We start from the raw sequence: 26,762 nt of genomic DNA, 5'->3' as shown, positions 1-26,762 counted from the left end.
TTAAATTATTGGTATTAATTTAAATTCCATCAGAGGGATCCCTGGGTGGCGCAGCGGTTTAGCGCCTGCCTTTGGCCCAGGGCGCGATCCTGGAGACCCGGGATCGAATCCCACGTGGGGCTCCCAGTGTATGGAGCCTGCTTCTCCCTCTGCCTATGTCTCTGCCTCTCTCTCTCTCACTGTGTGCCTATCATAAATAAATAAAACAAACAAAAAAAATTAAAAAAAAATAAATAAATTCCATCAGATACATAGGATGTTAGTTCTTGGCATCTTTTATGCAAAGAAAAATGTAAAGCATTGTAATATCTTAGTGGTCTAAATTATCGTGTTTGTGCACAAACATGCTCACATGCAAACTCATACATTGACAGGACACTCCCTTTAAATACAAATATTTTATCTACATTTCAGTCATATTTTGGGGATATTACACATCTAGTATATCATGTATTAATATTTTCCACAATCATCTGTTTTATTCTTATAATTGATTATGTTTTCATTTGGAGTTAATGGCTGTTGTGTGAATAGTTCTAAATAAATATTGCAGGAAAAAAGATATTCCCAACCGAAACCACCACAGGTAGGCAGACTGGTTTCCAAAAGTGAATGTAGAATATTCCTCTTTTAAAATTCTGCATGGGGGTGCCTGGCTGGCTCAGTTGGTAGAGCATGTGACTTGATATTGATCTCAGGGTTGTGAGTTCGAGCCACATTGGGTGTAGAGATTACTTAAAAATAAAATTTTTTTTAAATTTTTATTTATTTATGATAGTCACACACAGGGAGAGAGAGAGAGAGGCAGAGACACAGGCAGAGGGAGAAGCAGGATCCATGCACCGGGAGCCCGACGTGGGACTCGATCCCGGGTCTCCAGGATCGCGCCCTGGGCCAAAGGCAGGCGCCAAACCGCTGCGCCACCCAGGGATCCCAAAAATAAAATATTTTTAAAAATTTCTGCATGAGAGTTTTTCACTTGCAAAAATATATTTGTGGAAAATGGAATTCAATCGATTTTCAACTAGCATCCTATACAGACCAGAATACAGTGATTTACTGAGGTATGATCATTCTCAGTTATTTTGAACTTTTTGTGTATTTCATGTTCATTGAAACTTCCCCTTTGAAAGTTCACTTGAAATTAAATGTGTTAATTAGTGATATGTATAGATGAAATGGTGGTTATGGTAATGGTGGTCTTTTCTGGAAAGAAAGACATTTAATCTTCAATTACGTATTTGCAGTGAAAAACATCACAAAATCTAAGGAAAAAATCCCCTACATCAATGGAAAATGTGAAGACCAAATTTTTTTTAAATTTTTATTTATTTATGATAGAGAGAGAGAAAGAGAGGCAGAGGGAGAAGCAGGCTCCATGCACCGGGAGCCTGACGTGGGATTCGATCCCGGGTGTCCAGGATCGCGCCCTGGGCCAAAGGCAGGCGCCAAACCGCTGCGCCACCCACGGATCCCTTGAAGACCAAATTATTTTACAGTTACACATTCATACACATGGTGTCGCTCTTCACTGAGAACATTTCCCAGAAGAAGGTACTCTGTTCCTTCCTGCAGAAAATTGGGCAGATAGTGGAGAACCTCTAGTGACTCTTCCCGCAATAGAAGGCGGTGAGGGTCAGTTTGCGGTAAGGTATTACATATACTTCAGATATATTTGAATCCTTTCGAGTGTACTATGCTGTTTTCCTGGCGAGGAGACCCAGGAGCCCTGAGTTCGTTGCTCTGGCTTCTGCTCCTCGCAGTCCAGGAGCCCGCGAGCGGCCAGGTCCGTTACTCGGTCCCGGAGGAGACCAAACACGGCACCTTCGTGGGCCGCATCGCCCAGGACCTGGGGCTGGAGCTGGCGGAGCTGGTGCCGCGCCTTTTCCGACTGGCGTCCAAAGACCACGGGGACCTTCTGGAGGTAAATCTGCAGAATGGCATTTTGTTTGTGAATTCTCGGATCGACCGCGAGGAGCTGTGCGGGCGGAGCGCGGAGTGCAGCATCCACCTGGAGGTGATCGTGGACAGGCCGCTGCAGGTTTTCCATGTGGAAGTGGAAGTTAAAGATATTAACGACAACCCGCCTGTGTTTCCTGAAAGTAAAAAAAGGATTATCATTGCAGAATCTAGACCTCCAGAAACTCGGTTTCCACTAGATGGCGCATCCGATGCAGATATTGGAATAAACTCGGCCTTGACCTACCGAATCAATCCCAACGAGTATTTCGCTTTGGACACACAAAACAATCGTGAACAAACGTCATCGTTGTCACTTGTGTTGAAAAAATCATTGGACAGAGAGCAAATTCAGGAGCATAGTTTATTATTGACAGCCAATGATGGGGGTAAACCGGAGCTGACTGGCACAGTTCAGCTGCTGATAACAATTCTGGATGTGAATGACAATGCCCCAGAATTTGACCAATTTATTTATAAAGTGACAGTGTTAGAGGACGCATTTAATGGAACATTAGTGATCAAGCTAAATGCCACGGATCTGGATGACGGTACGAATGGAGACATAATCTACTCATTTAGAAGGCCTGTATCGCCTGCGGTATTATATGCGTTTATGATAAATCCCAATAGTGGAGAAATTAGAACAAAAGGTAAACTAGATTTCGAAGAAAAGAAGTTGTATGAAATATCGGTGGAGGCAACAGACAAGAGTAATATTCCAATGGCAGGTCACTGTACCATTTTGGTGCAAATACTAGATATAAATGACAATACCCCAGAAATTATCATCACTTCTCTGGCACTCCCCGTGCGAGAGGATGCTCAGGTGGGCACCGTCATCGCCTTGATCAGCGTGTCCGACCGTGACTCTGGCGCCAACGGGCAGGTGACCTGCTCACTAGCACCCCAAGGCCCCTTCAAGCTGGTGTCCACCTTCAAGAATTACTATTCGCTGGTGCTGGACAGCGCCCTGGACAGAGAGAGCGTGGCGAACTACGCTCTGGTAGTGACCGCACGCGACGGAGGCTCGCCTTCGCTGTCGGCCACGGCCAGCGTGTCCGTGGAGGTGGCCGACGTGAACGACAACGCGCCGGCATTCGCGCAGCCCGAGTACACGGTGTTCGTGAAGGAGAACAACCCGCCCGGCTGCCACATCTTCACGGTGTCGGCGCGCGACGCCGACGCGCAGGAGAACGCGCTGGTGTCCTACTCGCTGGTGGAGCGGCGCGTGGGCGAGCGCGCGCTGTCGAGCTACGTGTCGGTGCACGCGGAGAGCGGCAAGGTGTACGCGCTGCAGCCGCTGGACCACGAGGAGCTGGAGCTGCTGCAGTTCCAAGTGAGCGCGCGCGACGCGGGCGTGCCTCCCCTGGGCAGCAACGTGACGCTGCAGGTGTTCGTGCTGGACGAGAACGACAACGCGCCCGCGCTGCTGCCGCTGCCCGGGGCGCGCGGCGGGGGCGGCGCGCTGAGCGAGCCGGTGTCGCGGGCGGTGGGCGCGGGCCACGTGGTGGCCAAGGTGCGCGCGGTGGACGCGGACTCGGGCTACAACGCGTGGCTGTCGTACGAGCTGCAGCCGGCGGCGGGGGGCGCGCGCAGCCCGTTCCGCGTGGCGCTGTACACGGGCGAGATCAGCACGACGCGCGCCCTGGACGAGGCGGACGCGCCGCGCCAGCGCCTGCTGGTGCTGGTGAAGGACCACGGCGAGCCGGCGCTGACGGCCACGGCCACTGTGCTGCTGTCGCTGGTGGAGAGCGGCCAGGCGCCCAGGCCGTCGTCGCGGGTGTTGGCGGGCGGCGCGGGCGCGGGCGCGGGCGCGGGCGCGGCGCTGGTGGACGTCAACGTGTACCTGATCGTCGCCATCTGCGCGGTGTCCAGCCTGTTGGTGCTCACGCTGCTGCTGTCCACGGCGCTGCGGTGCTCGGCGCCGCCCAGCGAGGGCGCGTGCGAGCCGGGGAAGCCCACGCTGGTGTGCTCCAGCGCGGTGGGGAGCTGGTCGTACTCGCAGCAGAGGCGGCAGAGGGTGTGCTCTGGGGAGGGCCCGCCCAAGGCCGACCTCATGGCCTTCAGCCCCAGCCTGCCTCCCTGCGCGAGTTCTAAGGGGGAAACAGGTGAAAGAGAAGACAACTCAGAACAGTTGAAAGAGGTGAGTTCGCATCAAAGTCTGCTTTACTCTTTTAGCTCATTCACAGTTTTATCATTTAAGATTCTTCGTTCTCAGTGTAGCTTTATTCTTTAATATTGTGCGTCGTCATGGTATTTAATGAGTGTTACTGACCTCTTGGATTGAATTATTGTTCAGATGCTTGCGTCTGGGTGGCTCAGTCAAGCATTCAACTCTTGATTTCGGCTCAGGTACTGATCTCAGGAACGGGAGATCTAGTCTCCAGTGGGTCTCACTCTGGTCGTTGAGTCTGCTTCAAGATTCTCTCTCTCTCTGCCACTCCCCGCGCGTGTTCTGTCTCTTTAAACAAACAAATAATTGTTCTGATTGAAATCTTTAAGTTAAAAAAGCATAATAAATTGCCTATAATGGTAATTCGTGGGGTTTTTATTTGTATTACAGTTTGTAAGTATTTTCTATGTGAGCATTTACAAGAAACCACACTTTATGAATACTTAAGCATTTAGAAAATGTTTGTTTTTTTAAAAAAGTTTGCTTTAATGAGGCTAATGAGAATTTTTACACTTTAAATGTCTATTAAAAATTTATACGTATGCTCATAGACATCTTTTAGGGACAAAAATGACAAAAATGTCATTTAAAAGTTCATTTTCATTTATTTAATGAAAACCCTTTTTATTTGGTCCCTCCTCATTTTCTTCTAGTCACATCACCATTCATGTCAGGTATCTGATACTAACAAGCTCATGATTTTCTCTCTCTCTTAAAATTTTTTTATTGGAGTTCAATTTGCCAACATATAGCATAACACCTAGTGGTCATCCCATCAATAATTTTCTCTTATTTATTTTCAGTCACTTAATTGCTCTACACGTGCATACATCTGGTGGGTTTTTTGTTATTGTTTATTTTAGAAAGTTTATTAGGATAGATAATGTATTTTACACTTTTCAATCACCAATGTCTTTGGAAATCCCCACAAATCTGATACTTTTAGGTTTTTTTAAATTTATTTATGATAGTCACAGAGAGAGAGAGAGAGAGAGGCAGAGACATAGGCAGAGGGAGAAGCAGGCTCCATGCACCGGGAGCCGGACGTGGGATTCGATCCAGGGGCTCCAGGATCACGCCCTGGGCCAAAGGCAGGCGCTAAACCGCTGCACCACCCAGGGATCCCAAATCTGATACTTTTAATAGCTGTATAATACCCCATAATGCAGGGTGAATCCTTTATATATTTAGTTACTCACCTGTTGATTAGCAATTTGTTTCAAGTCTTCTTTTGCCCTGATAAGCCCTGCTGTACTATCATTTACATATTTCTAAAATATTGGTGCTTTTATTTCTGTGAAATTCGCTTTCAGATGTGGAATAGATATATCAAAGGTTATTAATAATTTTTATTTAATTTTTGTTTATTTATTTATTTTAAAAGATTTTATTTATTTATTCATGAGAGACAGAGAGAGAGTCAGAGACACAGGCAGAGGGAGAAGCAGGCTCCATGAGGGGAGGGGAGCCCGACATAAGACTGGATCCCAGATCTCCAGGATCACACCCTGGGCCAAAGGCGCTCAGCCACTGATCTACTCGGGCTGCCCTAATTTTAATTTTAAAATGCATTGTTAGAGTACTTTCTGAGAATTTTGTAGTTATTTTAAATTCCACCAACAATCAGTAATGATCTTATATTCTGCCAGAGTGATATCTCATTGTTAGTTTAATTTTAATTCCGTATACCACCACTGAATAGGTGAGCTACTGAGCACATTATTACTTGTATTTGGTTTTCTTTGATATGTCATTTAAATTCTTTGTCCATTTTTTTATTTGAAAAAAAGTTTTGTTTTTTCAGTTTACAAAGTTATCTGTAAAATTAGATATTAACTTTAATCTTCTACTTATATCACAAATATTTTTCCTCTTATGCAATTTATATCGATTATAATACATTTTTCCATATAAAAGTATTTTTATATTTTATATTAAATATGCCTATTTTTCTTTTATGGATTTTATAAAAAGTCTCCATAATTAGTTAGGAGGATCTTAATTTTTATATGGGACATCCATTAATTAAATTAAGTGTCAGACACTTTTTATAGGGTGTATCCATTAACACCCTATTTGTAATATTTTTGTTCTATTTTAAATATTTTTGTTCTTTAACCCTTATAGTAAAGTGGTTATTATACTACCACATTACAATGTTGGGATATTGTGAATCTGATTCTACACTTTACTAGCATATGATATATTTTCATGTTCTCATGTTACTAGTTATCATCCTTTCATTTCAGCTTGAAGAACTCCTTTCATCATTTCTTGTAAGGAAAGTCTAATGGTGATGAATTTCCCCAAGCTTTTGTGTATTTAAAAAAATCTTTATCTTGCCTTAATTTCTGAAGGATAACTTTGCTGCATAAAGTATTCTTGATTGGTGGTTTATTTTTATTTCAGCACTTTGAATTTATCACCCCATTCTATCCTGGCTTGCAGTGTTTCTGGTGATAGCCTAATGGGAGTTCATTTTTAAGAGAGAAATGTTTCTCTCTTGTTCTTCTTTATTAAAATTCTCTCTTTGTCTTTGGTTTATTTTATTATAAACTTAATAATAAGTTTGATATTAATATAATAATAATGAGTAAACTCATTATTAATGAGTTTTATTATAACTCATCCTAGAGAACATTGTTTTGGATTGACATTTTGGGGTGATCTTTTCGCTTTATGAACTTGGATGTCTAGATCCTTCCCCATATTTGAGAAGTTCTCTCCAATTATTTCTTTAAATAAGCTTCCTACCCCTTTCCCTCTTCTCCTTCTGAGATTCCAGTGATAGTTTCTTTTAAAGGTGACCCATAAGTCCCATATGTCCCATCAGGCTTTCTTCCTTCCTTTTCACTATTTTTTCTTTTTGCTCCTTAAACAGTTTTTAAAACTTAAATTCTATTTAGTTAACGTATAGTGCACTATTAGTTTTAGAGATAGAATTTAGAGACTCATCAGTTACATATAACACCCAGTGCTCATTACATCAAGTGTCCTCCTTCATGTGCATCACCCAATTACCCTATCCCCCACCAACCACCCCTCCAGCAACCCTCAGTTTGTTTCCTAGAGTGCTCCTTTTGACTGGATAATTTTAAATGATCTTTTTGCTCCCTCTATTGTCTGCTGCATTTCAGTTTTCTGGTTCTACAGCATTGAGCTGTTCTCCCTTGTTCTTGGTGGTCATTAGGCATCCAAAGTATGCTGGTTTCCTGTCAGCACCCCAAGTCAGGTAAAACAGATACCAGTTTCTTAGACAGCTTTCCAAAACCCTCAAAGCCAGACACACCTTCACTTCTCTCCCTCCTTCCTTTTTTTTGTTTTAAAGATTTTATTTATTCATGAGAGACACAGAGAGAGTCAGAGACATAGGCAGAGAGAGAAGCAGGCTCCTCAAAGGGAGCCTGATGTGGGACTCAATCCCTGGACCCCAGGATCATGCCCTGAGCCAAAGGCAGATGTTCAACCGCTGAGCCACCAGATGTCCCTCTCTCCCTCCTTCCCAAAGGAGTGAGATGCTCCCTTAGTATTTTTTGTTCTCCATAGCCCCCAGGCATCCAGACTATGCCAGTTCAATCAGTTCTGATTGAGGCAATATAGAAACCAGTCCTTAAGGCAGCCTTCTGAGAAGCTGATACACTGGACACATGCTATACTCTTCTCTCCCTTCAAGGTGAAGTAGCAAGCAGGGTGTTCTTTTCTGGTGCTGAGGTGTGCCAGCATGGGTGAGGGGCTGATGTGAGCAAAGTAAAATTATTCTTTGTATTTGTCCCAGTGCAGCTATTTCAGCTTTATATTCACCTGGTGAACTTTAGTATCATAACTGGATTCAGGAATCAATTCAATTCAATCAATCAATTCAATTCATAAAGGAATTTTGGCCCACATGTTGTTGTTAATGGTATTTTTGTGGGGGGAATTAGGGCTGGAACTTCCTATTCTGATATTTTGCTGACATCATTTTGATACATTTTGAATTAATATTTGTAGATGGTGTGAGGTTCTGGTCCAACTTCATACTTTTGCAAGTGGATATCCAGTTATCCTGGCATCATTTTTTGAAAGAACTATTATTTCCCTGTTGGGGAACCATTGTTGAAAATCAGTTGATCAAAGGACACCTGGCTGACTCAGTCAGTAGAGCATGAGACTCTTGATCTCTGACTTGTAAGTTTGGGCCCCAATTTGAGTATAGAAATTACTTAAAATGAAATATTTAAAAAGAAAAAAGAAAAGAAAATCAATTGGTTAATAAATGTGGGAGTTAATTTCTGGAATTCTGTTTCTATTCAATTGATTTATACATCTATCCTTATCTCAGTATCATACTCTATTGTAGTAGTTTTGTGGCAAGTTTTAGAAACTATTGGTTCTCCAACTTTGTTCTTTTTTTCAAGATTGTCTTGGCTGTTCTGGTGACCTGCATTTCAATATGAATTTTTGGATCACTTTGTCAATTTCTGCAAGGAAACTAGCTTACTTTTGAAGGGAGTATGTTAAATCTATAGATCCATTTGGGCAATATTGCCATGTTAAAAACATAAGATCTTCTGATCCATGAACATGGGATTTCTCCCCTATTTGTTTAGATCTTTAATTTATTTTAATAATGTTGTGTAGTTTTCAGAGTACACATTTTATATTTCTTTTGTTAAATTTATTCCTTAATATTTTAGATTTATGATGCTATTGTAAATGGAATTGTTTTATTTCATTTTTTGTTGGTTCATTTTTACAATGGTTAGTGTGTAAAATATAACAGATGGATTTTTATATTAATCTTTTATCCTATAACCACACTGATGTCATTTATTTAGCTTTTAGTGGATTCTTTAGGATTTTCAATGTACAAGGGCATGTCATCTGGAAGTAAAGATAGTTTTAATCTTACTCCCATTTCATTTGAATGTCTTAGATTTTTATTCTTGCCTGATTGTGTTAGCTAGAGCCACTAGTGCAATGTTGAATAGAAATGGTTAGAGAAAACATTCCTGACTTGTTGCTGGCCTTGGAGCAAAAGAACAGTTTTTCACCTGTAACTATAATGTTACTTTTCAGTAGGTCAATAATAATAACCCCTCTTTCATTTTTGGTTTTGGTAATTTTAGTCTTGTGGCTCTTTCTCTTGGTCAATCTTGCTAAAGTTTTGTCAGTTTTGTTGATCTTTCAAGGAACCAGCTTTTAGCTTCATTGTTTCTCTTCTGTTTTCCATTCTTTGTTTCATGAATGCTCGGATCAGGATGAGGAAATTCCCTTCTGTTCCTAGTCTGTTGGCTGATTCTATTTTTAAGTTGTGTTGGATTTTGTCAAATGATTCGTCTGCATGTATTGAGATGACCATGTAGTTTTTGTATGTTAATCAGATATATCACTGTGGGCTGAATTGTGTCCCTCCAAAATTCATATGCTGGTGTCCCAACCCATGTACCTCACAATGTATTTGAAATTATATTTGGAGATATTTTAAAAGAGGTAATTGAGTTAAAATTAAGTCATTAATTAAGTCATTAAGGTGGACCTTAATGCAATATGACTGATGTCCTTTTACAAAATTAGGACTTGGGGATGCCTGGATGGCTCAATTGTTCGGTGTCTGCCTTCAGCTCAGGGTGTGATCCTGTAGTCCTGGGATGGAGTCCCACATCGAGTTCCCTGTGAGGAGTATGCTTCTCTCTCTGCCTATGTCTCTGCCTCTCTCTCTTTGTGTCTCTCATGAATAAATAAATAAGATCTTAAAAAAAGAAATTAGGACTCTACCCCTCCTCCTGCTCACATATACTCTCTCTAAAATCAATCAACCAATCAATCAATCAACCTTTTTGAAAAAGAGGACATTAGATCATCAACATACACAGAGGGAAGATCATGTGAATACACAGGGAGAAGATGGCCATTTACAAGCCAATGAAAGAAGCCTCAAAAGATGCTAACCCTGGTGACACATTGATCTTGGAATTCTAGCCTTCAGAATTTTTTTAAAGATTTATTTGTTTATTTATTTATTATTTATTCATGATAGATGTAGAGAGAGAAAGAGAGAGGCAGAGACACAAGAGGACGGAGAAGCAGGCTTTTACACCAGGAGCCTGACGAGGGACTCGATCCCGGGACTCCAGGATCGCGCCCTGGGCCAAAGGCAGGCGCCAAACTGCTGAGCCACCCAGGGATCCCCTCTAGCCTTCAGAATTATGAAAGAATAAATTTCTGTTTTTTTTTTAAATTTCTGTTGTTAAGTCACCTAGTCTTAGTGACTTAGTTTGTTATAGTAACCCGAGCAAACTAATATGTAAGATATATTACATTTATTTATTTTCAGATGCTAAACCAACTTTGCATTTCTGGGATAACTCTTACTTGGTAATAGTGTATAATTCCTTTTTTATATTGCTGAATTTAGTTTTCTAGTATATTGAGTGTTTTTGTGTTTATATTCATACAAGGTAGTGGTCTGTGGTGTTCTTTTCTGGTGATGTCTTTGGTTTTGGATATCAGTGCAATATTACCCTCAGAATGAACCAGGAAGTATTTGCTACTCTTCTTAAAAAAGAGTTTATTTATTTATAAGAAAGCAGAGGAGAGGATGAGCAGAAGGAAAAGGACAAGCAGACCTTATGCTAAGCATGGATGTGGGGCTCCATCTCAGGACCCCTGGATCATGTCCTGAGCTGAAATCAAGTCAGATGCTTAACCAGCTGAGCCACCCCGGTGCCCCTTGCTCTTTTTCTGTTCTTTGGAAGAGTTTGTAAAGAACTGCTATTAAGGGCAGCCCAGGTGGCTCAGCGGTTTAGCGCTGCCTTCAGCCCAGGGCCTGATCCTGGGGATCCAGGGTTGAGTCCCATGTCAGAGTCCCTGCATGGAGCCTGCTTCTCCCTCTGCCTGTGTCTCTGCCTCTCTCTCTGTGTGTTTCTCATGAATAAATAAATAAAATCTTTAAAAAAAGAACTGCTATTAATGCTTATTAAAATGTTTGGTAGAATTCATTCATGATGCCTTTTGGTCCTGTTTTTGTTTTCTGTGTAGTTCTGATGTTACTAATGCAATATTTTTACTTTTCATAGGTCCATTTAGATTTTCTACTTTTTAAAAACTCAGTATTTGTGTATTCTAGGAATTTGTTTCATCTAAGTTACTCATTTACTGGCATACAGTTGTTCATAGTATTCTCTTATCTTTTATTTCTTTAAGGTCTGTAGTAATGTCTCCTTTCATTTCTGGTTTTTTCATTTTCTTGCTTTTTGGTTAGTCTAGGTAAAGGTTTGTCGATTATGTTGGTCTTTTCAAAGAACCAGCTTGTGGCTTTGTCATCCTTTTCTCCTATTTTTCTTTTCTTTATCTATTTATGCTTTAATCCTAATCATTTCCCTCCTTCTGTTTGCTTTAGATTTGGTTTGCTTTTATTTTTCGGGTGTCTTAAAGTAGCAGGTGAGGTTATTGATTTGAGGCATTTCTTCCTTTTCAGTGTCAACATCACAACTATACATTTTCCTCTGAGCACTGCTTTAGTTGCATTCCATAAGTTTTCATATATTGTGTCTTTATTTTCATTCATCTAAGAGTATTTCCTAATTTTCCTTGTTCTTCTTTGACCCATTGATTATTTTGGCATAGGTGATTTAATTTGCACATATTTGTCAATTCCCCAAACTTCATTTTGTTATTGATTTCTAATTTCACTCCATTATGGTCAGAGAACAAATGTTGTATGATATCAGTCCTTTTTTAAATTTTTTAATTTTTTTTGATATCAGTCCTTTTAGATCTATTGAAGCTTTTTTTTATGGCACAGTGTTGAGAAGGGCACTCTCATGTGCAGTCTTTCAACTTTCACTCAGTCATGTAAGAATGGGCCTTGTGGTTGGGACACTTCCTTACCAAGAAATGGAGTCTACCAGTCTGTGCTAGGCTTATCATCTTGTGTGAGAATATCTTTCCTTGTTTCAGGCTCACTGAAACTCTTTTGTCTCCAGTTGGAGCATGTGAATCAAGTGGCACCTGGTCAACTCCACTGTTTTATCTGTTCTCTGAGAAGAGGGGAAAAGGTCTTTCTACTGTGGCACAAGATGGGTGCACATAGGCGTATTGCTCTGCAACAGCCTCTAGGAGAAACCCATGGCTATGGAGTACTGATGCTCAATACTGAAGCTGATTTTGCTCTGTCTTTTCTCTATGTAAGTACAATGCTGCTCCATCCTGCCTGACTATATTGTGTTTTTCTTGGCAACTCTGACGCCAAGATGCAATGGGCAGCAGTATTAGAGTCCTCTCTTGGTGTTGATAACTGGTGCATAGTTATCTGCTTGACACTTAGTATGTGCCTGTTATGTAGAATGTTCTATGCATACTTGAGAAAAATATATATTGTGCTATAATTGGTTGAGTATTCTGTAGATGTCTTTTAGGCCTAGTTAGTTTACAGTGTTTTTTAAAGCCTTCCATTTCGTTACTGATTATCTACCTACTTGTTATCCATTGCTGGAAGTAAAGTATTAAAATCTCCAGCTATTAGAATTGAATTGTCTGTTTCTCCTTTCATTTATTAGCTTTTGTTTTATGTGTTTGGGGCTCTCTTGTTAACTGTCTATACGTTTATAATTGTTATAATTGCCTAATCAACTCTTTTGTTATTATGAAATATCCCTCTTTTTTCCTCGCAATATTTTTTTAAAGATTTATTTATTTATTTATGATAGACACACACACATACACACACAGAGAGAGAGAGAGAGAGAGAGAGAGAGAGAGGCAGAGACAGGCAGAGGGAGAAGCAGGCTCCATGCCGGGAGCCCGACGCGGGACTGGATCCCAGGACTCCAGGAGGCAGGGGCCAAATCGCTGAGCCACCCAGGGATCCCCTCCTCACAATATTTTTGTCTGATATTAGTATAGCCACTGCAGCTCTCTTGTGGTTACTATTTTCTTTTTTCTTTTTTACGTTTTTTATTTAAATTCGATTTGCCAACATGTAGTATAACACCCAGTGCTCATGCTATTTTCATAATATATGTTTTTCCATCTTTTACTTTCAACTTATTTTTGAATCTAAAGGTTCCTTCTCTAGATGACATATAGTTGGATCTTGTTATTTTAACCTCTAGTCCAATAATTCTGCCCAAGAATAAACCTAGGGATTGTAGTAAGGAATCTCACCAAGTTCTCACAGTGAACATCCAAGAAAGATCCCCTTGTGGCTCTGGCAGTGAGATAGATGTACATGTTTATTTTCTAATATTTCTTAAAGTATTTATGGAGGTCCTATTTTGACTTATTTTTAATTATTGCTCATTTTAAAATTTTTTGTATGTTTTTTTATTGGAGTTCAATTTGCCAACATATAGTAAGGCACCCAGTGCTTGTCCTGTTAAGTGTCCCCCTCAGTGCCCATCACCCAGTCACCCCAGTCCCCACCGACCCCCCCTTCCACTACCCTTTGTTCATGTCCCAGAGTTAGGAGTCTCTCATGTTCTGTCACCCTCTCTGATATTTCCCATCCATTTTTTAAAAGGAGTTCCTTCAAGATTAGCTGTCTGCAGGTGAAGAATGTAAATGGATGGGCTAGCACTTCTCTGGATTGACATGAACGTTTTCTTATGACTGTTTGGAAGAATGATTTGTGTGTACCTTAGCCTTTACATATCTCCAACCGATGAGAATTGGCAACTGCAGAGCAATTTGTTATCCAGAATTTTCTCTTCACTGTGCTACATACATCCTTAGGTTCACTCTTGAAATAAGACTGCCTCTTCTGTCACATTTAGTCTTGCTTTCTCTTATATTTTGTGCTGACAAAGACGATTATAGGAGAATCCTGCCTGATTCAGCCTATGTGCCTACATCTTTTTGTTCCGATCTGGGAAGGAAAATTTTTTCTCTATCCTTCAAAGTTGTTTTGGCTGTTCTAAGAATTAAATTAACATGATGCAGATTAACAGGAGAAAATAAAATTTAATTACATACCTACTGGGAATCCCCATAAACATGAAAGATTCCAAAGTTAGGCAAAATGAAGTACATATATGACTTTCTGAACTAAAGAGACAAGGATAGGGCCTAAGGCTTCAAAGCAGAAGAAGGCAATTCATAGGAAGAATGGAAAGAGTAAATGTTTGGTAAACAAATGTGTCCAAGAAAAAAATGACAGGGAGGACTTTGATCAAACAGGCCTTGCTAGGTTCTTCCATGTCTAGTTCATATTATGCTGCAGTTATCTATGGTGATAGCTCCCTTCCCAGAGCAGGTCCTCTAAATTATTTTAGGCAGTTAGAGGAGAGACAGAAATGAAAAACTTCCGTTTCTTAAAAAAAAAAACCCAGCCTGTGGAGCACCTGGGTGTCTCAGTCGGTTAAACATCTGTCTTTGGCTCAGGTCATGATCCCAGAGGCCTGGGATTGAGCTCCACATCAGGCTCTCTGCTCACCCAGGAGCCTGCTTCTCCGTCTCCCGCTGCCTGCCACCTAGCCTGCTTGTGTGCGCGTGTACTCTTTCCCTCTCTTTCCAAGAAATAAATAAATAAAAATTTAAAAAATAACCAGCCTGTGATGAGTGCTGGTTGTCATATATAACTTTGAACCACTGAATTCTATACCTGAAATTAATATTGCACTGTATGCTAACTGGAATTTAGAAAAACTTGGAAAAAAATAACCAGTCCAAAATAATACACTAGCCAAAGAGACATTTTGGGGTGGCATATTTTGCTTCCCTGTAGTTCCAAACAAGGGGATCATTTGTTTTGCATCTCAATATGAAGCACCACTCTGGAAAACTCCAGTCCACCAGCTCTTTCCAAGTCTCCAGTGGCAGGAATTCACTCTTACGTGTTCTCACATCTTGGTCCAATTTTCATGGCACTTGGTAACTTCTCTTCATATATATAATGGTTGAAGTTCAAATGTTTTTACAGAGTTTCATCAAAGATGAAAGCTAATCATGTTACTGAACTCTTTTTAGTTCAAAATATTATTATTTAGATTTTATTTATTTATTTATGAAAGACAGAGAGAGAAAGAGAGAGAGAGAGAGAGAGAGAGAGAGAGAGAGAGAGAGAGACAGAGGGAGAAGCAAGCTCCCTGTGGAGAGCCTGATGTGAGACTTGATCCCAGGACCCTAGAATCACGCCCTGAGCCCAAGGCAGACGCTCAACCACTGAGCCACCCAGGTGTCCCTAGTTCAAATTATTTCTTCGTAAATTGTCTGGGATATTAGGAGTGGAAAATTATATTACCTATAAACCTATCATCTAACAATATATGTTATCCTCCTTTCTAACACACACACACACACACACATTTCTTTATCTTGTGTTGTCTAGAATACCCAAGTTAATACTGAATAATAACTATGACATGAAGTGTCTTATTATGCTCATGATTTTTTGTGGAAATGATTCTGGTGTTTTACTGTTTAAAATGAAAATAGTCATTGTTTTGTGACAGCTGTCAAATTTTTATCAAATTTCTTTTAAGCATCTATTATAATGATCTAGTAATATTTTTTAGCATGTTTTGAAACTATAATGTGAGATTTGTGTAGAGTCCTTTTTAAAGAATGTTAACAGACTGTCAGATATTTTTAAAGGTTTTATTTATTTACTCATGAGAGAGACAGAAAGAGACTGTCAGATTTTTATTTCAGGTTAAGCTGATGTCAGGAGCATTGGTTGGTAATGGTTGTAGGCCTTCATTTCAGCTACACCTGATGAAAACTTTCATCTGCAGTTCAGACGAAGATCTAGTGTGACTGCTTACCAAATATGTAGCAATACAAAATTTGCACATAGGTAAAATATATTACGTGATTGAACTAGCCTTTAACCCAATGATATTCAGCAAGTTTGAGTAAAAAGAAAAAGTGTAAAAGTCTAGGACTTTTGGATCTGTGGCTTAAGAGCATCTAGAAGAAATGAATTTTAGTTTTCAGTCCATCATGAAAAAAGTATATGATGTAGGTGTTCAAGAGTTAGATGCGGGCAGCCCCGGTGGCGCAGCGGTTTGGTGCCGCCTGCAGCCCGGGGTGTGATCCTGGAGACCCGGAATCGAGTCCCGGATTGGGCTCCTTGCATGGAACCTGCTTCTCCCTCTGCCTGTGTCTCTGCCTCTCTCTCTCTCTCTCTGTGTGTGTGTCTCTCATGAATGGATAAATAAAATCTTTTTTTAAAAAAAGAGTTCGATGCAATTTTAGACTCTGTTCCTTGGTGTGTAGTATTTATAATGAAAGTGATTCAGGCTGGCTGGGTTCAAGGATCCAGAGGAGGGTCCCACAGGACCAGACAAGAGGGTCCTTGACTTCTACAGGATGGAAATCAAACATGAGCCTGGAGGAAATAAGAGCAGAGTTTATTGAAGATTTATATAGAGAGCAGATACAGATAGTCTGGGAGACTCAGAAAAGAAAGGAGAGTGTTTCACCTTTGCTTGGGGTTTAGGGTTTTGATTGAAGACCATGGTCTGGTATATGTGTCCCCCAGGCATCCAGGAATTGGTCAAAACAAGGATGAGTTCTTAGACATCCTCCATAAGTCACTGAGGCTCTGGTCTTGGAAAACATTCATGACAACCTCGATTGGTCATTCCTCAGATGTTATCTGTTGTGCTGGAAGACTCTGAAGAAATCATTAACTCCTTGACTGTTACCAGGAGAACATACATTAAGGCATGTATAAGATTAGATCTAGACAGGGAAACTGAAGAGACTGCATGAAAGAATTGCCCTTTTTTGTTCCTTTTCCTGCTTCTATTCTTGCTAGGACCTATACCCCCACCTTATTTGTGCCTTAATGTATGTCTTCCTTATAAAGGTCAAGGAGTTAATGATTTTGGGGGGTCTTTCAGCATAACAGATAACGTCTAAGGAATGACTGAGCAAGGTTGTCATTAACATTTTCCAAGATCACTGACTCCAGACACCTTAACATAACACTAAGACCCTTGCTCCCAGAGCATAAGTGACTTACCAAGGACACTTAAGCACTTGTCCATGTTTGACCAGTTCCTGAATGCCTGAAGGGACACCTATACCAGACCACCATCTTCAATCAAAACCCTAAACCCCAAGCTCCCTTTTCATTCTGAGTCTCCCAGATACACTGTCTGTATCTGATCTCTCCACAAATCTTCAATAAATTCTGTTCTCACTTCGCCATGGCTTGTGTTTGATTTCTAGCCTGTGTGAAGCCAAGAACCTCTTTGCTGGTCTTTTGGGACCCCTTCGGGGTCCCTGAGCCCAGCCAGCCTGCATCAAAAGGGCCAGAGCTCCTCTTTTGCACCAGATGTGATCAACCTGGAGTATGACTTTAAGTTCTGAGGGCTACACTTTGAAGATGAAATAGAAAAAGATTTTTAGAAAAAAGTAATTTTTTAAAAATTGGTACATAATTATAAAAAGTAATAAGTAAACAATATAGAGTCAGTGAAAATTCATGAAGAAAGATTCAAGATTCTTTATATGGTATTATGTCATGGAGAAAAACTAGTTCCTTAGGATTAGAATTTTGAGAAAGAAATTCTGTAGTAATATGTTATTGGTAATGGATGCAAGAAAAAAGTGGCAGAGGATGTTGTATATTGAGAGTGCTTTAGAGCCTAGCTAGATACTTAAGAAACAAAATTTGAGGATAGAGGCCTCTACCCTCAAAGAACTCCTACTCTGCTAGACTTGATTTGGGATTGGGGGGACTTGATTTGGACACTACATCAACTTCTACAGGATGAAAATTTGCTTAATATTATGTTGATGTCCTGTCTTTTAAGTCAGTTTAAGTACATAATATATTCCCAAGGAATAATCTTAAGCACTAAGAAAATCTGGTTTGAAATCTTAATTTTAGGGAGTCCTGGGTGGCTCAGTGGTTGAGCCTCTGACTTCAACTTAGGGCGTGATCCTGGAATCCTGGGATGGAGTCCCATATGGGGTTCCTCGTGGGGATCCTGCTTCTCTTTCTGCTGTGTCTCTACCTCTCTCTGTGTCTCTCATGAATAAATAAATAAAATATTTAATAAAATAAAATAAAATCTTAATTTTGTCTTATTTTTTTAAAGATTTTATTTATTTATTCATAGAAACACACACACAGAGAGAGAGAGAGAGAGAGAGAGAGAGAGAGAGAGAGAGGCAGAGGCACATGCAGAGGGAGAAGCAGGCTCCATGCAGGGAGCCTGATGTGGGAATCGATCCAGGGTCCCCAGAATCAAACCCCAGGCTGCAGGCGGCGCTAAACTGCTGTGCCACCGGGGCTGCCCCTTAATTTTGTCTTAAATGCAATATCCTCTTGTTATGGGTAGTTGAGCAGAGTGGCCAAGAAATTCCTGAGATGGGGATCCCTGGGTGGCTCAGCGGTTTAACGCCTGCCTTTGGCCCAGGGTGCGATCCTGGAGTCCCAGGATCGAGTCCCAGGATCGAGTCCCAGGATTGAGTACCAGGATTGAGTCCTGCATCGGGCTCCTGGCAAGGAGCCTGCTTCTCCCTCTGCCTGTGTTTCTGCCCCCTCTCTCTCTCTCTATCTCTCTCTTTATATAATATAATATATATAATACATATAATATATATTAATATATAATATATATGTCTATCATAAATGAATAAATAAATCTTAAAAAAATACCTGAGATGTAATGTAACGTGCAACTAGTAACAACTTAGTAATTTATTTAAGTAGTATGGGACAGGGACAGGACCCATGGGCAGAAAGAGCTACATTTTTTTTTTGTTGTTGTTATATGAAGCTGGTGGCTATATACTTAGTGCTCAAGGGGGAGAGGACATGCAGGGAGTATTAGATCATAAATGTTTCTTCAAATTTCTACTCATAAAACTACTTCTGTAAGATTTCTCTGGTACTTTCAGTTCGATATAAACTATCAGTAAGATGCACAGGCAGTCATGAGACCCTTTAAGGATGTATTTGACCCTTATTAAAACTATGCAGGCCAGTGGTCAGCCTTCTGGGCTAAAGGTGACTGTTTCTCTGCTTCTATCCCTCATCACTTTTGTTGACAAACTCTGTAGTATGTGTCATATTTACTATTTTCTTATTTGGCTGCGAGATCTTTGGTAGGAGCTTATGTATTTGCTAGAAATCTTGGGAATTTATAATTTAAGGCTAAGTTTGGTTGGGAGAGCTTTATAATAATAGTCTTGGCTACAGAACCCCTGCAGAAAACAAGACTGTTTTTGTATTGAGTCCACTTAAAGTTGTACTTGTGCCTAATTTAAGCTTGAAAATACCTGAATTAGGGGAAATTATGGAACATGGCATAAAATGACAAAATAAAATATTAGGTTCTGCTAATGAGAAGTTTTGTTGATTTATGATTTAATGTTCACCTACTTATACAAAAGGAAAAACTCATCTTTGAGATATCTAAATATCCCAAATATCTCCTAAATATTATTTCCCCACAAATCCCAGTTATGCCTAAAGATAGGGAGGCAGATGGTGGGACAAATCCTATTAGGTGAGTGCTATTCACTTATGCTTGACAGAAATTAAATCCTTTAAAAATAATCATCAGTGGCAGTTTATTTTTTTATTTTATTTTTAAAAGATTTCATTCATTTATTCATGAGAGACACAGAGAAAGAGAGGCAGAGACACAGGCAGAGGGAGAAGCAGGCTCTCTGCAGGGAGCCTGATGCAGGACTCATCCCAGGACCCCAGGATCAGTACCTGAGCCGAAGGCAGATGCTCAACCACTCAGCCACCCAAGCGTCCCATCAGTGGCAGTTTAGACAGAAATGGGAAAAGGGGGGAAAGCCAGAAGTCTGAGAGGTATGTGAAGGGGGATGGGTTTTTGTCAAGATTTCCTCGTTGATTCTCAGTATGAGTTTTTCCTTTTCCCAATTTACTAATTTGTACCCACACATACTTCCTCCTAGACAGAGCTGAGAAATTCTAAACCCAGTATAACTGGAAACTTGATCGCAGGTCTTAAAATCAGCAGCCTTCCAAAAGTTGAGTGCGTCTCTCCAGATGCATATGCTACTAAGGGAAAAGTGAAAAGTATAAACTTTCACCCCAAACCCGTTAGCTTAGCTGGCAGCATTAAATGAAAATGAGGAAATGCAAATCCTAATCTGTGTCACTGAAGTAGATAATTAGTTTTGGTTTGTAATTTTGTGAATAAATTTAATTTTTATGGGTTATTTCACATCCTAATGAGGAATCCCAGTGATGGCTATACTTATGACTCTACCTAACACTTCACTGGGCTAACATGTTTTTGCTTTAATTTTTTCCAAGACTTTGTGTCACTGATTTTCTTGGTTCCTTAACTCAGAAAGACAAATTAGTCAAGGACCTTTATTACTTAAATTGCCTTATGTTGCTGCTTGCCCTGCTTCCCTGGGAGAGATAAGGGGTTGGGTTTGTACTGTCCCCAAGGAGGTGATTGGTTCTTACTGACATAATGAATTCACCAATCCCACTTTCAGTCTTAAAACCAGAATGCTGGAACAGCTTGCTTCCCTCTACCCCCATTTTAATCAGCAGTTTTAAAAAGTATTATAACAATATTCAAACATACAGTAAAGTTAAGAGACTCGCGTAATTAGCTCCCATGTAGCCAGCATTCAGCTTCAATAATTATCAACACTTCGAGGCAGTTTTCTGACCAGAAAATATATTTGCCCTGAAAGCTTCAATTCTTGATCTGTATTCAGCTTTTGTCAAATTTTGGTTCCAAGGCTTTAGACTCTGCAATTGTACTAAAAGAAGTTTAAGGAATTTAGTGTTTAATAGTCATTGAAAGGCAATCTTTTTCCGGCTCGCCTCTCGGGAAAGCCGCAGGTTGTAGGGTGCAAGGCGAAATTTGGAGATGTTTCTTGTAGATAGGCGCTATTTTTCACAGAACTGATCAATATACCGATTTCCCTTCAGGAGACCGGCCTCAAAACGAAGTCGGAGAACATGTAGCCAGTTCCTAGCCAGTTCCTACCCTATGCTACTTTCTAAATATTTACAGAGTAAATTTACAGAACAGTTTTCCTGGTTACACTCTGGAGAGAACCTCAGTTACTTTCTTCCCACTCCACTTCGCACCTCCTGTTGGGGATGAGAGTCCGTCTGAGTTTCAGGTGCTTGTGTTGACTGGTTCCTAACCTCTCTCATCCAGTCAAGGGCCCCTTGCGAGGCACTCCCCCCATAGGGCCTTCCTGGGGTAAGGGGAAACTGCTGACCCACAAAAAGGCAAACGAACAGTTAGTTAGCCTTGCGCTCGCCCACCTGGGTGCCTCGAAAAGCCAGGGTCCCGGGGAAGTTTCAGGAGGACCCTACACCCCAATTTGCCCCTCGCTGGTCCCCTCCATTGAAATCTTGGATCCTGGTATATATAAGAAGGTAAAGGAGAGAGACTTTAACCCGCCCCGGAGAGGCTGGCAATCCAGCTGCAATGCGCCTCAGCCCTTAGATTGGGGGCTCCCGTTTCCTTAAGCTTCGAAGGCATGGTCATTCCTCGTCCCAAGTCCGCCTCTCTCCGCCTCCGCCCCGCGGTTTCTCTGGGAGGTGCGCCCTCTCCGCGGGCTCTGTAGGGTTCTGTGGGTCCGAGCCCCCCGGAACTAGAGGTTGCGCTGCCCAACAGTGGCGAGGGGGAAGCCCAGCCGAGCTCAGCCCTGGTTATGAGCAATCTTCAGGCAGAGGCTGTGGAAGTGAAGACGGCGCCGTCTGAGGGCGTCGCTCTTAGAAACGCCGTTCGACGGAAGATGCGTTGGTTTCTGGGGGCGTCTTCCCTGCCCCGCCCGGCGCCGGCTGCCAGAATTTCCGAGAGATCCTAGCTAGCGGGGAATGGAGACGGTGCCTCCCTAGCCCGAGCGGTTTACCTCGTCTCTGCACCCCTAGGCGGCGCTGCGCCCCTCCGCACCGGCCAGCTTGGCTTTCCCAGACGGCTGCCAAACCTCCAGTCGGGCGAGCGTAGCTTCCAGCCAGCGGGTCCCGGGCGATCCCAGTATATTCGGGAGGCAGAAGGTGGGCGGTCAGTGCACCTGTAGCTCGCTGTGGCGGGCGGCTGGCTCTCGCTCTCGTACGGTTCGCGCTCTCCGGGAGTCCGGAGCCTGGTCCTGGGGGAGCGAGGACGCCGAGAGGGAGCATGGTGGGCTGGAGGGTGGCGGTTCTCTGTCTGTGGGTGTCCTGCGGTTCTGACGCCAGACGGCTGGAATACTCAGCGTTGGAGGAGACTGAGCGGGGCGTGGCCGTGGGCAATGTTTCCGCGGACTTGAAGCTGTCAGCGGCCGCTCTGACCGAGAGGAACTTTCGCTTCCTTTCCAGCCACCGCGAGCCCTACTTCGGGGTGGATCTGGCCAGCGGTAGCTTGGTAGTCCTAGAGCCCGCGGACTGCGAACGGCTGTGCGGCTGTGCGGCTGTGCGGGACCAAAGCTGTCTGCGTCTTGACCTATGAGCTGGTGCTCGAGGACCCGCTGGAGCTACACACGATGCGAGTTCACGTCGTGGACAATGACAAGTCGCCTCTTTTCCCTGCCGGCGACGTGCAGCTGCACATCCCCGAGTTCCTGATGCCCGGAGCCTGCTTTACCCTCCCTAATGCCCAAGATGCTGGCGAGGGAAGCAACAGGGTCCTAAACTATAGTCTGAGCCCCAGCCAGCGCTTTCACCTGGTGATGGGATCGCGGGTCGACGGCAGTGAATACCCGGAGTTGGTATTAGAGAAAGCGCTGGATCGGGAGCAGCGCGCCACCCACCAGCTGGTGCTCACCGCTAAGGACGGCGGGCAGCCCGCGCGCTCCGGAGACGCACAATTACCATCATAGTGGTGGAAACAAACGACAATGCGCCGGTATTTAAGCGCACAGTATACCGCGCCACGGTATAAGGTCATTTGTAGCATGTCCAGTGGAGGCCCTTTTAAGCTGAAGGCTTCCTTTGATAACTACTACAGCTTGCTGACTGAGGGGCCCCAGGACCGGAAGCAGGTCATCGAATACCAGGTCCTGATCACTGCGTCAGATAGTGGCTCACCCCCATTGAGCACCCGCGGGACACTAATTGTGTTTGTTGCTAACGTGAATGACAATTCACCAAGCTTTGCTCAACCACAACAGGAACTTTTTGTGGCTGAAAACAATGGTCCTGGGGCCTCTCTAGGCTGACTGTTGGCCGGAGATCCTGACCTGGAGAAGAATGGCCTTGTCTTCTATGAGCTGTTGGATGTTATCTCTGAAAGACAGCCTCTAGCTTGGTGGCAGTAGAACCATCCAGCGGGGTTATCACTGCCAGAACTCCCTTTGACTTTGAGCAGCTCAAGGGGTTTCACTTCCAAGTGGAAGCCCAGGATGGTGGCATTCTTCCCAGAAGTACAACAGTGACTGTGAAGTTGTTTGTGGTAGATAGGAATGACAATGCTCCAGTCCTCTTGTTTCCCTTGCCCAGAAATGGCTCTGTTCCTGTGGAAATTGTGCCTTGCTCTGCCAGAACTGGACACTTGGTCACAAAAGTGGTAGCAGAGGATGCAGACAGCGGTTCTAATGCTTGGCTTTCCTACCATATTTCTCATACCATATTTCTCAGGCTTCTGACTCTAGCCTTTTCAGAGTTTCCTCTAGTATGGGAGAGCTACATACCGCCCGCTTAATTCTTCCCACTGATGGAATGAAACAGAGAGTGGTGGTAGTAGTTAGGGACCGTGGAGACCCACCACTTTCCTCTTCCATCACATTGGGTATACTATTGAGCAACTGTGTGCCTTGGGTCCTTCCAGACTTTGAAGATACCTGGGAAACAGAAGGCCACCTTTCTACCCAGAACCTGTATTTAGTAATTGCCCTAGCCTGTATTTCCTCTTTATTTCTGGGGTGCTTGCTTTTCTTTGTGTGTGTCAAGGTGAATTAGAGCCCAGTTTGTTGTTCTCAAAGCTGCTGTCACTCTCCAGAGGGACTGAGGTATGGGAGGAAGATGGCTTCGAATCCTTGTCTGACATCAGTGACAATAGATGTCACTATGGTTGAGAGACTCTCTCAGACCTATCTCTATCAGGCATCTCTAGGACTTGGTTCTGATAATAACAGTTTGCTACTGTGTGGGGAATACAGTGCTGCTGACCTGAGAAATCTGGCTGCTGGGGTAGGACTGAATTTGCCAGTATCCTGTATTCACATTTGGAATAGGAAAGGGGATACCATAAATGTCAATGCCAAGTTAAGCACATTTTTGGGGATTTGATTCCCTTGGCCAGGAGATGACTGCTAGCTATGTTCTGAAGTGCTTCTTAGGTGAGTCTTTCAACATTTAATCCTTTGAATTGGACACTCCTTTTTTTTTTTCAAGCGCATGAGGGTTTATTTACAAGCTTGAGCTTGGGTCCAAGTATACCCGACACAGCGGAGCAGGGACTTGGACCCCAAAACTAAGAGGCGTAGCAGCTTTATAGGGGCCAGTAGTCAATGGGATACGCAGAAAGTTGCACAGTCATGTCGGTCCACACACAGGTGGCCAACTGAATTACATCTTACCCTATAGTATCCATTTGCGCTGGCCTATTACTTTGGTCAGAATTGGCACGCAATTTTGGCAGGCACAAGGCAGGGTTACATTGTTATGATCCGATTTCCGATTAGGGTGTGCCCAGCGACTTGACTAGGGTGGGGCAGCGCCTTAAGCAATAAGCAGGTCATGTGGGGGTGATACAGGAGGTGGCAGGTGTAGCACAAAATGGAGTTAGTCCTGCTCTGCTTGAGAATTGGACGCTCCTGCTAAGGACACTGTGCTAAGAATCCTGGAAGTATATACATATTAAAAGACTATTCTTTTTTTAATAAATTTATTTTTTATTGGTGTTCAATTTACCAGCATACAGAATAACACCCAGTGCTCATCCCGTCAAGTGCCCCCCCTCAGTGCCCGTTCACCCCCACCCCCCGCCCTCCTCCCCTTCCACCACCCCTAGTTCGTTTCCCAGAGTTAGGAGTCTTTATGTTATGTCTCCCTTTCTGATATTTCCCACACATTTCTTCTCCCTTCCCTTATATTCCCTTTCATTATTATTTATATTCCCCAAATGAATGAGAACATATAATGTTTGTCCTTCTCCGATTGACTTACTTCACTCAGCATAATACCCTCCAGTTCCATCCACATTGAAGCAAATGGTGGGTATTTGTCATTTCTAATGGCTGAGTAATATTCTATTGTATACATAAACCACAGCTTCTTTATCCATTCATCTTTCGATGGACACCGAGGCTCCTTCCGCAGTTTGGCTATTGTGGACATGGCTGCTATAAACATCAGGGTGCAGGTGTCCCGGCGTTTCATTGCATCTGTACCTTTGGGGTAAATCCCCAACAGTGCAATTGCTGGGTCGTAGGGCAGGTCTATTTTTAACTCTTTGAGGAACCTCCACACAGTTTTCCAGAGTGGCTGCACCAGTTCACATTCCCACCAACAGTGTAAGAGGGTTCCCTTTTCTCCGCATCCTCTCCAACATTTGTGGTTTCCTGCCTTGTTAATTTTCCCCATTCTCACTGGTGTGAGGTGGTATCTCATTGTGGTTTTGATTTGTATTTCCCTGATAGCAAGTGATGCAGAGCATTTTCTCATGTGCTTGTTGGCCACGTCTATGTCTTCCTCTGTGAGATTTCTCTTCATGTCTTTTGCCCATTTCATGATTGGATTGTTTGTTTCTTTGGTGTTGAGTTTAATAAGTTCTTTATAGATCTTGGAAACTAGTCCTTTATCTGATACGTCATTTGCAAATATCTTCTCCCATTCTGTAGGTTGTCTTTTAGTTTTGTTGACTGTATCCTTTGCTGTGCAAAAGCTTCTTATCTTGATGAAGTCCCAATAGTTCATTTTTGCTTTTGATTCTTTTGCCTTCGTGGAGGTATCCTGCAAGAAGTTACTGTGGCCGAGTTCAAAAAGGGTGTTGCCTGTGTTCTCCTCTAGGATTTTGATGGAATCTTGTCTCACATTTAGATCTTTCATCCATTTTGAGTTTATCTTTGTGTATGGTGCAAGAGAGTGGTCTAGTTTCATTCTTCTGCATGTGGATGTCCAATTTTCCATTTATTGAAGAGACTGTCTTTCTTCCAATGGATAGTCTTTCCTCCTTTATCGAATATTAGTTGACCATAAAGTTCAGGGTCCACTTCTGGGTTCTCTATTCTGTTCCACTTGATCTATGTGTCTGTTTCTGTGCCAGTACCACACTGTAAAAGACTATTCTTGACTTCAAGGAGTTTATAGTTTGTTTTTGAGAGACTCAAACCCATTAAAGAACAATAAAAGTAATATAGTATAATGGTCCAAAATTAGAAGTAAGGCACCAGTTTTTGGTACAGGTAATAAATGACCTTTTAGGAATTTGTTTAAGGAATTATTTAAAGCATAAATCTCTTCATTCAAAAAATATTTTGAGTCACAGATATGTGTAAAGCATTCTGATACCAAAAGTAGGAGTAAAAAATACACAATACTCTTTGCATAACATAAGCATAATATCACGGAAGATAGGACATTTGTCCAAACCATTACAATACACAATTTAACGATGATAACCTAAAAAATGTAAAAATAAATTGCAGTGGAGAGAAGGGAAAGAGAGAATGTGAGAGAACATCTGGGAAAGGACGGAGGGAATCAGAGGTGTTCTGGTAGAGATGGCATTTGAATTTAATCTTGAGTGATACA

At 42.3% G+C, this 26,762-nt stretch overlaps 3 protein-coding genes across 3 annotated transcripts in view; all 3 read left to right on the top strand.

Moving 5' to 3' along the window:
• Positions 1 to 26,762, top strand: part of LOC129513505 (protocadherin alpha-C2) — a 143,351-nt gene that overhangs the window by 37,067 nt on the left and 79,522 nt on the right. The gene's annotated exons all lie outside the window — the stretch shown is intronic.
• Positions 1,682 to 21,041, top strand: LOC129513555 (protocadherin alpha-13-like). Its single transcript, XM_055331680.1, has 2 exons — positions 1,682 to 4,105; positions 21,006 to 21,041. The coding sequence occupies exons 1-2, from the start codon at positions 1,697 to 1,699 to the stop codon at positions 21,039 to 21,041; spliced, it is 2,445 nt and encodes an 814-aa protein (XP_055187655.1). The 5' UTR covers positions 1,682 to 1,696.
• Positions 22,210 to 24,296, top strand: PCDHAC1 (protocadherin alpha subfamily C, 1). The gene is given in 6 exon segments (XM_055331566.1): positions 22,210 to 22,476; positions 22,478 to 22,874; positions 22,877 to 22,943; positions 22,945 to 23,297; positions 23,300 to 23,625; positions 23,628 to 24,296. Coding segments are annotated over 6 exon segments (2,079 nt in total).

This window comes from Nyctereutes procyonoides, unplaced genomic scaffold (genome assembly GCF_905146905.1).
Source record: "Nyctereutes procyonoides isolate TBG_1078 unplaced genomic scaffold, NYPRO_anot_genome, whole genome shotgun sequence".
Taxonomy (NCBI): Eukaryota; Metazoa; Chordata; class Mammalia; order Carnivora; family Canidae; genus Nyctereutes; species Nyctereutes procyonoides.
Note: the sequence above shows the minus strand (reverse complement) of the source record. Positions and strands in the feature narration are given on the sequence as shown.

Bases quoted from the DNA above. Each gene is read 5' to 3' on its own strand.
- LOC129513555 (XM_055331680.1), top strand. From the start codon at position 1,697: ATGCTGTTTTCCTGGCGAGGAGACCCAGGAGCCCTGAGTTCGTTGCTC. The intron at 4,106-21,005 runs GTGAGTTCGCAT...ATTTCCCTTCAG, and splicing joins ACTCAGAACAGTTGAAAGAG to GAGACCGGCCTCAAAACGAA.